Source organism: Calidris pugnax, unplaced genomic scaffold (genome assembly GCF_001431845.1).
Source record: "Calidris pugnax isolate Ruff unplaced genomic scaffold, ASM143184v1 scaffold141, whole genome shotgun sequence".
Classification (NCBI taxonomy): Eukaryota; Metazoa; Chordata; class Aves; order Charadriiformes; family Scolopacidae; genus Calidris; species Calidris pugnax.
Window position 1 is genome coordinate 4,530,757 of NW_015090902.1, and position 14,051 is coordinate 4,544,807.

Here is a 14,051-nt window from a genome sequence, read left to right on the forward strand (position 1 = left end):
TGGTTCAGGTTAACAGAGGGCTGAAAAATTTTATGAACAATATATCTGTGTTTACAGTGAAATTCACCTATTGTAACACAAATACTCCCATGAAAATCCAAATTAGATCTTAAGATGAAACATTGATGTTTTGTTTATAGCATCTTTCACCATTCATATCTGCCTTCAGTTCTGGTATTTTATTTCTACAGGACGACACAGACGTTATTTTTCCCACATCCCATATGTCCAAATCATGTATAAAGATATTTAGCTCAAATACCATGAGTGTGAAGCATTCCACGCTGTGGGTACAAGGTGACGTTTGATGTGTCTTTAACATGCTGTGGTGTTCAATTACAATACAGCAAATTTATTTTTATGCAGCCTTCTTCATAGAAAGTATGGAAAATTGGTCTGCAGTGAGTCATCTGTCAGCTAAAGAACTGAAAGTCTTGTAGTGATATTTAAAGACAGAAAGTGGCTCAGAGCTGACAGAGTTCAAGACAGAAAAAGAAACAGAAATGAAAGAGAGGGCCTCCAACCATGGAGAAAATAGAGGCAGACTGGTAGGGGGAGGAGTGATGAGAAAGCCCAACAAGCTGAGAATGTCAGAGGCAGTTCAGGAGACTGTGCAGATAATTTGGAAACAAGCATTGGGCTTCAGGTGTCTTTCCTGTGTTACACCAGCAAAGATTCTTGGAACGGTGTAAAAGCAGGTAAATAAGGGCACTGCACTCTGTGCACTGTGAGGGATTTAGAGACATGCCGGTAGAGGTTGAGGGAAGGATAAACGGCTTAACTTTCTAAAGCAAGACATTACAAGAACACTGGCATTCTGCGCTCCATGGTGTTTAACGTGTGAGGATTTTGTTAGACCATGAAAGGGGAAATTTCAGTTAATTAGGTGGGAATTGTTATAGGCATGAATATGGACTTCAGCAGCAGTGCAGTCAAAGGGAAGATGGATTCTGGCAATCTTCCCTTGCTCGTGGCAGGAGGGCTTACCCTCAGAAGTGAGCCTGGGGGAGAGGTAGTCAGTCCAGGGTCAGAGATGACTCCAGAACTCTGACTTTGTGTACAGGGATAAGATCTGACTAAAGAAGCATGAAAGCTGTCTTGAAGAGCAAGAGGGACTTCTTTCCCTTGACATTTGAGCCTTTTGAAGAATTAACTAGCAAGGAAATTATAATGTAGCAAGGGAATGACAGAACCAAGACAGGCTGTTAAAAAGATCAGAGATTACTTGCCAAGGTCACTGATGCCTTGCACACTTTCCCTATAAAGCTGGTGTCCAAAGCTGATCTAGCAGTAAGATATCCCAAAGGAGGAGAATGTTCAAGGAGGAGAAAGTAGAAGAATCAGAAACAGATGCCTAGTGTTTTTAAGGCAAAGCACTACTGTGGATGGCACTATCATCTTTTATTGTGATTTACATGCACTATTCTTGTGGTGTTGGTCAAGCCTACCAACTGGTGGTGTAGGGCTCTTGGGGGAGTTCTCTCATCCCATGTCACCCAGCCTGCCCATACTGGTTTTTGCCCTGGCGATTCTTTTGACCTCATGCTCTGTATGGAACCATATTATCTGCCTTAAGAAAGTAAATGTAATGTAAAGTATGTAGCATGAAGGAGAGTACAGTCTTTATTAAAAGCAGAAGGGAAAAGAACTTATCTTCTAACTCAATGCATTCAGAGAGGTTGGCTTTGACATTGTAGTATTGAAAGGCATTCTGAGTGTAAAAGTAAGGTTAGGTAAAAGTAACTCAGACATCCCAGAATATGAAGGGAGTGATATTTCTTTGTATACAGTTCCAAAATGCTTATTAGTGATCTTTGTATTTACAACTATTATGTCTTTTTTGAATCTGCAGAGGAGGAATATCAAGGACAAACCAAGAGAAAGCGCATTCGAAGGAAGAAACAAAAGAGCAGTTTGCAAAACTCTAATAATTTACATGGAGAACAAACAGAATCTGGAATGCGAGAGACTCTCGTTCAAGATAATTTACAGCTGCAGCAGATAGACAGTCCCAAAATAAGCAAAAACAAAAAGAGGAAAATGAAAAAGAAGCGACAGAAAGAAAAAATGAGAGCAGCTGGCTTGGTAACAAAAACTACCGGTGTGGATTTTACATATCAGCCCGACAAAAACAAAAGAGAAGAAGCAGCAGGCTTAAAAGATATAGATGAAAAGGCAGATAGCATTCTGGACTTCCTGCAGGCAACACAACAAATTTATTTTGCTGACAGTATGTACCATTCTTTCTCCTTTCTTTTTGTGAGTAGGGGAAAATAGATGTGTACTTACTATTGCTGTAGAATGGGCCAAAACTATTAGAGAAGTGTCTCTTTTGAACTCAGTAAGGTGTGAGGGTACTTAGTATTTGTCCAGTTTTCTGGTGTGTACATGAATATGTAAAATCAACATGAATATAAAAAAATGTTGTCCTAATATCTTTGTTTCTCTGTCTTTGAAAATATCCATAATATTCCTTGATCTTTTCTAAATCATTCCAGTGAACTTGATGTAAATGTTGTGGTTAAAATGGACCAAATTCTTCTTGTTGATCTGCAAGCAAATGTTCAGAAGGTTTACTTGCTTTCAGAGAGCTTCAAATGAGGGCAATAACCACTATCCTAAACGACTTTCATGCTTACTATCTCTGAACCAACCTACTTTTCAGAAAGTTTTCTTTCCCAGGAGGAGATTTATTTGTAATATATAAGGAAATCTAGAGAGACAGCATCCAAGAGGAAAGGGAAAGATACTGTTGGCTCTGGGACACTGTATTGGCAGAAAGCACTTGTGAACAGGCTGAATGTGAACTGATGCTCAATGCACATTCCATAGCACTTTAAAAAGGATTGCATGAATGTTATTCCTAATGGCCTATTGAATGGTCATCTGGCCACTAAAATCAGAGAAATCCCTACTGTATGATTCTTCAATTGCCTTCCTAAAAAGCTGCTTGTACGGTGTTTATGTCACAGATGCCTTTCAGAAATACTGAAGTTTTAATGGTAAGTACTGTACATACTTACCTGTACATACACCAGATTATGTTGGTATCATCTAGAATTAAGTATGTTTTCTTAAGGGCAAGCTGGTGTGTTCTTTAGTTGCTCAGCTCAGAAGATAGCTTTCAGTTTATAACTGTCACGTAAAACTGGAAAAAAGCAGTGAAAAACTTTTCAAAGTACCTGTATGAGTCTGTCTGAAGTCAGAGCTGTCAGCTCCTAGTCCCATAAAATTCATCTTTAGACTACAGAATAACTTTTTATACCCTGTTAAGATGACATCAGGGATTTCATGTTAATTTTTGTTCTCAAGATTTATACATAGATTTTTCTTTGCTTACTGTTAAATTTTTTCTGCTGTGTCAGGTCTTTGTACTAAACCTAGCATTCAAAGTCTATCCTCCTTTCTGGGTAAAGCACTTCCATCACCAAAAATAAGAATTTTACTACTTGAGTGTATGGCTAAGTAAACGTAAGCTGAACTACATGTTCCTGTAGTGGAACTCCAGAGTAACTGAGCAAGATTGCAAACTCTGTTAGCAGTTCAGCTGTTAATACATGACCCAGAACAGAAACCTGGCCAATTGTCCACAGCTGTGTTGCATGTTCAATCTTAAGAAAAAGTGTTGAGCTTCCAGCTTTCGTGGAAGTCAAGTTCAGGTTTTAGCAGTGGTTGACAGATTGGCTCTGGTGTCAAACCCACAGATCAGAGGGTTGAGCCAGCGAGGACCGTGGAATCCACAGAGAGAAATTCCCAGGTAAAAGAAAGTTCTTCTGCAGATAAGATGTCACATCCGTAAATCAGAGTGTGACTAACTTTCTTGTTAGGCAAATCCCAGTTTATATATAGATCTGACGTTATGCTGTTTGCCTTTTCTAGTCAAGTGACTTTAACACTCCTTTTTTTTTTCCTTAGATAAAATTGGAAGGCATTGCTTTTAGCAGCATTTTCAAATGGTCACATTGGGTTATGCTTCTTGTACTTTTGTCAGAAAGCTGAATTGGGAAAAATCTGTTCTTCTCAGTTGGCTTGCTGGTAAAAAACAGAAAAATTAAAGGGAGTCTGGTTAAAGGGACATGTGTTCATTCTTCCATTGTATATATTGTTACTGGAATGGAAGAATGAATTTATGCTTTAGTAGTGTAGAAGCCGTGCATGCTGTATTATCTGCCTTTTAAATAAAATCGTAGAAGTACAATAACAAGGTAGATGGATGCCTCCAGAAGCACTTTGAGGTAGTTCCACAGAGTTGTTCCCTGTCTCCACACGTATGTACATTTTTATCATACAGAGTGTGTAGGAAGCGAAACCACAGTGCTTTGGCCACAGTACAGTTTCTTCATCACACCTTCTTCCTGTGCTAATCTTGAAAATCTTGCATTCCTGTCACTATGAATCCACTTTTTTTTTTTTTTTCATTTGATACTTCCCCTCTTACCATTGTCTTAATATTAAACAAAAAACAGGAGGAGCAAGCTGCTCTTTATTACTTGATATTTGGTTGTAAGTTGTACTAGAAAGGAAGATGCTGTCTTTGGAAAAAAAAATATAATTAGGAAAATTCTCTGTACTGACTGAGTATTTTTAATGCGGTGTTCCAATTATTTTTCCAGATAAATCAGAATGCACAGATTCTGCTGTAAATGCAGCGACTGCCCAAGAGCTTTTGCAGTATCTGGAATCTCGCACCATCTCATCCTCAGACGTGACTCTTCTACATCACCTGAAATCCCTCGTATTGCTGCGGGATACTGAGAGATTGAAGGATGGATTGAAACAATTCCAAGAACAATCCATGATGCCTCCTGGTAGGTACCATTCACTCATGGGCATTCACTGATGCGTTTTTTTGTATGGATTAAAATTCAGATTTGCCACAGTTGTTTTTTTTTTTTTTTTTATTAGGAAGCTGTAAATAATTATATAGTGGTAAACATGTGCTTATACAAAATTTGAAAGCATTATTCCCATCAAAAATGCAGTGATTTTTTTTTTGTTTCTTGTTTGGTTACAATACTTCAGAAACTTTTCATACTTTGTAGCAACTACAGAGTACAAGGTGATTCAGGTTCTGAAAATAATATTTTTTAAATCTTAACTGTTTTAAGATTTAATCATGTTTAAAGCATAGTTTTAATACATTGTCTTTGTAGACTTTTTAAATCACAGGAATTAACTTGTTTAACTTGGAGATTTCACTCATCCAGTTAAGGATTAATTTTGCATGCATAAGAATTAATGAAGCCCATTATTTCATTTCTTCGTGGTCACCTACGTGGCTTTTTTAACACATAGATTTTACATGCTGAAGTTTGATTAACAGCTTTGTTTTTATTTAAGTTTAAATGTCTGGTTTAAGTTTCTAAAAAGTCCTGCTTATTATGTAAAAAAAAGTCATTCTTTATAAGAAATGATATTATAAAGTCATTCATAAAAAGAAAAATTATTCTGTTACTAAATCTTTTCATCCCTGAGGCACAAGACTGATTTCATTCATGTTCCTTTTGTTCTCTATTATAACCCCTATAATTTTAGAAGACAGTTAATGGTTCCTCAAGTGAATGTGGGATCAGCATGTTGTCCATAGATGATACAATAATTCATTGTCTCATTGTCCAAGTAGTCTCCATTTAAACAGTCATTGTTACTTGTCATTAGTACTTTTGTTGCAGCATCAGCCAAATCTACAAAATGTGCTGAATTTTCTTGCCTCCCAAAGAATTTCATCAGAGTTGAGAGCACTTGCTGTGGCACGAGATAATCTCAACCATTTTAGATAGTGCTCTGAGTCTTTTGAAGGGTAACATCTGAGCTGGTAGTGGTGTGGTAACAGAGTAAATAAGATCATAGCCGTCAGAGGCTTAGCAGTAACGTTCACAGAAGAGACTACGGCTTGTAACATCATTAAATAATTTACAGCATGATAGTGGCTAAAGATCCCAGTCAAGACTGGAGCCTGCTGCGTGCTGTGCATCGTAAAAACACAGAGAAGAGAGAATTCCTGCCTGTAGAATCCATGCCTGACAGGTTTTGAAAAGGACACTCTTAAAGAAGCACATATGCGTTCTTTGAAGTGTAGATACGGAGTATGACAACCCTTAAGGTTCTGATAGATCTGAAGTATCCAGATATATATATGGAACATCCTTCTGTGCATTCAATAATTAATTTCAAGCCTAGATTCTATGATCTTAATTATAATCAGAGAGTCTCATTGGATGTAATACACATTTGCAAACTAAGTAGGACTCGGCAGGAATAGTCGTAATGGTATTGGCCCTTTATTAAATGACCCAATTCAGCTTCTGTTGATTAAATCAAAATAGAACTGCTGGAGTGACCACATTCAGGACATTCCTTACAGGCATTATTCAAATCCCACTCAATACAGTAGGAATTCTGTTGGGTTTTGCAGCCTTGAGGCAAGCTGCTCTGTTTACTTTTATATAGCAGAAATGTCAAACTGAAGAGAGAAAAGAAAACAGAAACAAATTAGAAACAAATCCGTGTAACTACCCTAATTTTCTGATGCATGTTTTGTCATTTGAAGAAACAGAAGACAATTTTCTGAGTGATTTTTAAAGTTAATTTATGTTTCTGCTGATACAGCCTGAAAGTGTTTACTCTTTCAGTTGATTTTTTTCCCTTGTAACTGTTGTCACTCAGGGCTCAATTTTAATCTCATTCCAAGTTCGCGGTGTGTAACCGTAGTAGTTGATTTGATATTCATGAGGCACAACAGCATAACAAAATACATTGTTATAAATTATTAAAGGATAATTAAGCACCTGCTAGATATTAATTTGTCTGAGCAGAGTTTAACAATACATTCTATTTCTAATTCAGGAAATTCAGTGAATGAAAAGAGAGTACTCTGAATTTTTACCTTGAATTAGGCTTTTAATGATACTTTTTTCCTACTTTTGCCTCAAAAATAGGTTACCTTGCTCAGTTTTTTTGAATTCTAGATTTCATACCCAATGAACAGGTGATAAAAGTTGTTACCAAAACTTGTTGTCTCAGCAAATTTAAGTTCTTGTTATAGAAATACAGGTCGGTGCTGTGGTGCTGTTTATGAAGATAAAATGTGCAGTACATCATAATCTCAATTTTTTTACAAGTATGTCTGATTATCTCGTCTTTTTTCTATTTTGTTTATTTTTACTGGGACATGATGTACTAGAAGAAAAGGTCATTCCTTATTAACATGAGGAAAAGGAAAAAATTTTCTTAATTTTAGCAAGGTGTATTATTTTTACAAAATGAGCCTATTTTATTCCCTATAGTTCAAGAAGCCATATGTTAAACCTTTTTCCTGTGGTTGTGATTCTACTAAGATTCCACCATCAAAGGAATAATAATGGGTGCTATGTTTTGTTCGTTTTTGTCCTTAACTCGAGGAAGGAAAGAGTACTAAAAAAATGAGAAGCAATCCATCTCTTTCATATAAGTGCACATTCTCCATTAGTAAACTTTGCATAGTAAACGTCCCATTATATATCTTTTATTTCCTCATATATACAGATATATATATATATATATGTTATAGTTTAATCTAATTTTCCACTAGGGCTGCCAAGTCCCACTTGGCAAGTTTATGTCTACTGATGATAAATTTGCTTTTCTTAGTAAATTTTTACAGACCTTTTAGAGTAAAGCAGTGGACTGCCCAAGTTCTGCAGACCACAGATTGAAAACCACTGGTTCAAGACCATGTTTTGGTACTTCCTTCACCCCTCTTAGCACATTATTCAGACTGGGAATCATTCTTTCAACCAAAAGAAAAAAGAAACAATGAAGAAAAATGCTTCTGTTTTACCTTAAGCTCTTAGGTCCCAGTCTTTGTAGTCATATCAAAGAAAGGTCTAACAAGGTTGGTGGTAGGGTCTGAAAAATTTTTCAGGAAGAGGAGATTGCTAAGGAGATTGAAACAGAAAAAATATCAACATTAAGGTATTATCTTTAACTCTTCATTTAAATTAGAAAACATACTTGAACCAGAAAATATCTATGATTGAGAGATACTGATTGTTCTGTCTTGTCGTCATCCTCCATCCAGTACAAGTTACCTTGTCCTTTGTGCTCCCTCAAGTTACCTTTGACCTCATACTCCAGCGATCACACAAAGTTGACGTTGGTCAAGAGTTTTTGTTTGGACATGGCTATTTAAAGTGTCGTTGTTCTCAGACTTCAAAAAAGAACACAGTGTCCTATTCCTATTTCCATTCATGATCCTGCACAGGGCAGCAGGCAGAGGAGGAGAGCTGTGACTGGAGGCTCCAGCTCCATTTGCTGGTTGGAAACTGTAGCTTTTGAAATGAGGGCTGCTCAATTCCCACTTCACATCAATTATTGAAGCATAGGTGATCGCCTAATTAAAAAAAAAAAAGTCATTATCTCCTAATTTATGAACTCATTCAGCTTCTACTCATCAACTTCATTCCATTATCTATTAACATATTCTCTTTGTTTGTTAGTATCAAGTCTCAAACATACTCTTCCCTTGTTGCCTACAGAATTATCACTCACTGAAGAGCTAGAAGCTTCTTATAACTCCTTTTTTTTGGAGGGTTGTCCTTTATATATCTCTCTATTGAGGTGTGAGGAGAAGGTATATTTTGTATACCAGAAGTACACAGTTACTGTGTGCCACCAGTGCACAGGCTGGGTATACAGCGGCCCTAAAATGATTACATTTAAACTTTTTTTTTTTTTTAATGAACATTCGAAGAAAAGGAAATGAAATGTGAAAACTAAATTAGCATAACATTATAGAATCATCTTAAATGTGGTATTATGTGCTAAGTAGTGTAGAAAGTCCTGTCGTTAAAAATAACTGAAGTCACATAGATAATCTCTGAATTAAGACAGAAGCCATGGCAGGTTTAGTGTAGCTGTCTGGGAAAGATGGCTCATTCTCAACTGGGGCTTTTAGGTGCTACTGTAAGTTAAATAGTAATATGTGAAATTACTCCCCACACAGAAAGAAGTGGAGAAGATTGCACTCTTTTAGCCTTACCCAAATGATCATGTCATTTCAATCATGTTTGTTTTGATTTATTTAATCATAGCAAATAGGACATTCCAAAATGCAGAATCAGAACTGTTTCTCATACAAACAAGTGGCCTCTTAGAAGAAAAGGCACCTGTTTATCTAGAAATTCTTATGTATTATTCTTCAAGCTCCAATATCTGCATTGGTTTATTGAAATGCTAATATTGAATGGAAACAGATGTTTGCACAAGTCTTTTTCTTTAACATTCAGAAATGTCATGGAAGTATTTCAGAAGGAATGTGTTTTCTTTTTTTCAGATCATACCAAAATGGTCACGTCTCTGTTTCACTACTGGATTACAGATATCCTTCCCGTGAAGAACAGGAAATAAAGCCTTGCCTGCGTCCATATGCACAGGGTTAAAATTTGATACACAGACTCTTAACCAAGTAGCAATTGTTCAGGAAGAGCAGTGTCAATACACATTCTACACCTTCAGGTAAATGAATTATTTTTCTGTGTTACAAACTCCAGAAGACAACAAACAGGGTATAACTACTTGTGATTTTTGTGTTTGGTTGGTCAAGAATATGCATACGTTGTGTGGCCTGAGCCTTCAGCTGGATTAGTATGAACATTTCACTTTAGGATAAGGAACTTATCTGGAAAGATAAAGTCTGTGTCAAGTATTTTGTTTAAGAAGTGTAGTACTTTTTGTTTGTTTATGAATTGATTGTTCCTTTCTGGAAGTTTTATTTCTTGGAATTTTCTTGGTTATCTAATATATCTTTTCACTTGAAAACAAATATATTTTTATATTTAAATATAAACAACAGTACATGTGATGAATGTATTTTTACTGAATAAACTGCTAAATTATGGAAATAGAGACATTTCTACATGTGGATCATGTTTGGAGTTTGGAATTATGCAGAAACTTGGATAGCATTGTCAGAACGATTCCACGGCCCAGCCTGTTCCAACCAATGGGCTGCACTGACTGCAGAATTACAGAACCGGGCTCTCTCAATGATTGCTGTATAGTCTTTCTGTAACTGAATTTGTCCATGTGTAGAAGATACAGTAAATAATATCCATGGTTGTGAAGTGTTTTGGAAACCTGAAGAAAAAAGTGCTTTGTGAGGGGCTCTTCTCCCAGCTAAGTCATTCACTTGATAGGTGAAACAGAGCAAACCATTTCTCATACCTTAGTGTGTTAGCTTCCTCATCAGTAGGAGAGGGCCAACAGATTTATCTCCTCCAACATGTGCTTGGAGGTATACTACTGACAGGACTATATAAACATTGTGTAGGGTTTTTTTCTTTTTTTATTATTATTATGTCGCTTGATAGATCCTATTGCAAGGCAGTGTTTTTAGTGATGCTCAAGAATGTGTAATAAAAATGCAATCATACCTCTTTAACTGAAGAAGTTCAATGGGCTTCAGTAACATGCCAGAGGATTGCAGGTGCAGAAAAAATGGTCTTATGGCCAAAGCAGCTGTGTGCAGCTCTGGAGAACTTGAGTTAGGTCTGAATCTGCTAGGAAAGATATTTAAACCAGACTTTGCAGAGGGGAATGTAATACTGTGTTCCCTGGTTTAATGCTCCTGACTTGCTAATCCGTAGGCACTGAACAGTAGCTGTGACTTTTCACTGAGGTGCTGTGTGCTTCAGTCCCACATCTGGAGAATGAAGATTTCACTTGAATGTGAAGTACCTAGATAATGTGTTGACAGAACCCACCGGGAATTAAATCACTTCATCCTGGGGTTGAGGTTTGAATGTCATGCAGTAAATGAGGCCTAGGAACTGCACAAAAAGGATATGCAGTAACTAGTTAGGTAAGCATCATCTGTCACATACACTGAATATGAAAAAGTTAATGAGATCATGTAATTGAAGACAGTATTTTGAAACACAAGCACAAACCAGGTCAAATTAGGACTGTACAAACAACTGCAGCGCTTGCATTTCCTGCTACTCGAGGGCCTGTGCTGGGGGGTGTTACACGGCTGCTGCCCTGGGAGGACCCCAGGACCTGGGGATTCCTCCTCCTTGTCCTCTGAATCCCAGGCTGGTGCTCCTGGAGACTTGGATGTCTCTCTGTCCCACGCCAGTGGAGGTGACTGCAGCTTTCATCCGGCCAGGTTCAGGGACTGCTTAGGGACATATCTCAGGGACGCACACACACACAAAACACTCACACAGCTGACTACACGCCAGCATACCCCCATTTGCAGATCCCTCGAATACCAGCACAGGCCCCAGCTTCTCTCATATCCCTGCCTGGATCCTGGGCTCTCTCACCTGCTCTGCAGGTCTCCTTACCAGCTACTCCAGCCCAACACACGCTACCACACATGCACACACTCATCTCACAAGCACCCATGCAGTTGTCTCACAGCTTTGTTTCTTGCTTTCATTTCCCCTCTTTATTATTTCTCTTACAGTGCTTGGCCATTTCTCATAATATTCAAGTGATTTTTCAAATTATACTGTATTCTAAGTAGCTGCACACAGAGGAGAAGATTTGTGTTTCTTTGCCAAACAGAAATATTTTGTACTATCAGCAGGCTAATCCCGGAATGTGAGTAAAATTTCTCAGGTCAAAAATGTCTTTTGTTTGAATTGGGTAGTGATAGAGGAAAGATTGCTTTCAGTGTCTCTTTTTATTTTCCTTTAGCCACTGCAAGACCTTTATGCTCGGTGCAGAAATCAGCTGGTCCTAGCAAAGCAAGCCTGGGAACAGTTTCAGAGCATAGCTAGTTAGAGGCAGTGATATCTGATGTCTTTGTAAATGACCTGCGATAGGAGCTGAATCTTGCACTTGTCAAACCTGCCGCTATTACGCTAACGGGGATTATACAGAGTAGAGGACGAAGTAAAATCTGCGATGTTGAAGATTTTAGAAAATTGGACCGAATTCAAGCAGATAAATTGCAGATCGTCATTGTAGATAAATGCAATCACATAAGGGTGTATTTGTTTCCGAAACAAATGTGCCAAACAACAGCGTGCTGAACTGCAACGTGCTTAAGGATGCTTAAGAGCAATACACAAAAGAACGCAGTAGAAAAATGTAGTTTAAAAGCAAAAGAAATGGACATTACTCATCCTATAATAATATCAATTAGGCAATTTGCTAAAAATGTCAGGGAGGAAGGATTGTTTGATTCCATGTTTAACATCCTATTTGCAGTCACAAATACACAAGAATTTTAATACCTGGTCACTTTTCTGTGCTGCTTCTCTAAAAGAAATGGTGCTCAATCTCCCTATATCCTTTATGGTTTATTTGAGCAGCATTATAGCCAACACAGCTGGGATATGAAAACTGAAAAATTTAAATTAATACCCACCAGTGAACACAGTGTGTTTTACATTTCACTATATGTGGCTCCTTCAGCATCGCAATGGAACATTTATCCTTGTGGATTTTCATGCTGAACTCATAAATGGCAGAGGAGATGGCCTTGAATTTTTGCTTCTTCTGCATCATTCAGTCTAATGAATGTGCAGTATCGGGTGGAATTTCTGAGGCGTGGAAGAGTTTTTTAGTGGACTTTGCATCAGAGAACTTCAGACTGAACTGTACACACACTGTTATCAGCATATTTCAGACTTACGGGAAGACAGAACTTTAAAATTTTGTTTTTAAAACCTAACTGGACTCCAACAGCAGGAAGAATTGAAGGATCAACTAGAAAGTAACTTCACGAGTTAACTTTCTAGTTTGCATAATTAAACGTTCCACAGTAAGAATGGAACAGCAGCACAGTGGGAGAGAAATCAGGCTCTGAGTAGGTGGTGGTCCCTTCCCTAGGCTCTATGTACAAGGAAAACCACAGGGGCTGAAGTAGTTTGGGACATCTGGAATAGTGAATCACTGATCACCACGCTTGTGTGCAAGGGTGTGAGTTCAAAGCCATCTTCTGTATATATAGGTATATGTTTGATTCTCAAAATTGCCTGTAAGACCTTAATTCTTCTCTTGTGTGGATATGTAATGTGGGAATCAGTCTTCAATGTTAAAGACTTCTACTGCTTCAGAAGTGGTGCAATATGTTATATAGTACTTTACAATCATGTAGCATTACAAATTCCTTAATGTGTTTTCTATGACAGCTGGCCTTTCTCCCCTGCACCGGTGCAAGGGGGTGCTACATAGTAGGCTGAATCCCTGAAATGGTATCTGGGGAAAAAAAGACTTTAGAAAAAGGACAAAGAAGAAAAGTGTAGCGGCATGAAGGCAGAAAATTTTTAAGCTGTCTTTGACCAAAGAAAACATATTTCACCCAGTAATATCTGGTATATCATGAAACCAGCCCACAGACACAGAGCGGAAGGTGGTGTGTGTTATGCTTGTACAATATGCTACACTGTAAGTATATTAACAAAGAGTGCTAGTGAAGAAACCAGCAAACTATAAGATTGGAAAAATGCATTATAATAATATTTAGGCCAGCCTCAGGTTATAACTATGTAGATTTTGTGATTAATTGCTTCAGTCCTAGATTGCACCTAAGGAGGGCTGCATTGCACATGTTTATGCAGCTAATTTAGCTTCACTGTTAACTACTTTATCCTCTGCATTGCATCTAAGTAAATTTTGTTGAATAGGCTAATTATAGTGTCTGAGTATTTCACAATTTTTTAATATGTGTTTTTCTTAGATGAAAAAAATGTATATTTTTAAACAGCTAGATATATGCTGAACTAAGCCATGGGGAAAAAACACTACATAAGTATAAAGAAAAAGCAGAAACTTGCAAATGCGGTATGTGTTTCCTATCTCTAATGATCTAGGAGAAAAATACATATTCTATGATTATTTGAAAACAGTGTATATGCACCACAGTCAGTCAAGGTCAAATATATAGCTTTAATAAGGGCATTCTCTAAGTTGAGTGCTTAACTTTGTAGAATTAATAGTCTGTAGTCATTCAAATGAGCTGTATACATTTGTAAAATGTATAAGAAGGCTGTAGTTCTCTTCTACGTTATTACTGCAATGCTAAATCCTTTTTAGGGTTTAGGATATATAATGAAAAA

General features: G+C 37.4%; 1 protein-coding gene across 1 annotated transcript in view; it reads left to right on the plus strand.

The window, feature by feature from the left end:
• ERICH1 (glutamate rich 1) overlaps positions 1–9,885 on the plus strand; it is a 53,845-nt gene extending 43,960 nt beyond the window's left edge. The window contains exons 4-6 of the mRNA XM_014948917.1: positions 1,853–2,230; positions 4,614–4,808; positions 9,314–9,885. Of these exons, the coding sequence (XP_014804403.1) occupies positions 1,853–2,230; positions 4,614–4,808; positions 9,314–9,387 (647 nt within the window). The 3' untranslated portion in view covers positions 9,388–9,885. The remainder of the gene's footprint in view (positions 1–1,852; positions 2,231–4,613; positions 4,809–9,313) is intronic.
• The last annotated feature ends 4,166 nt before the right edge of the window (positions 9,886–14,051 follow it).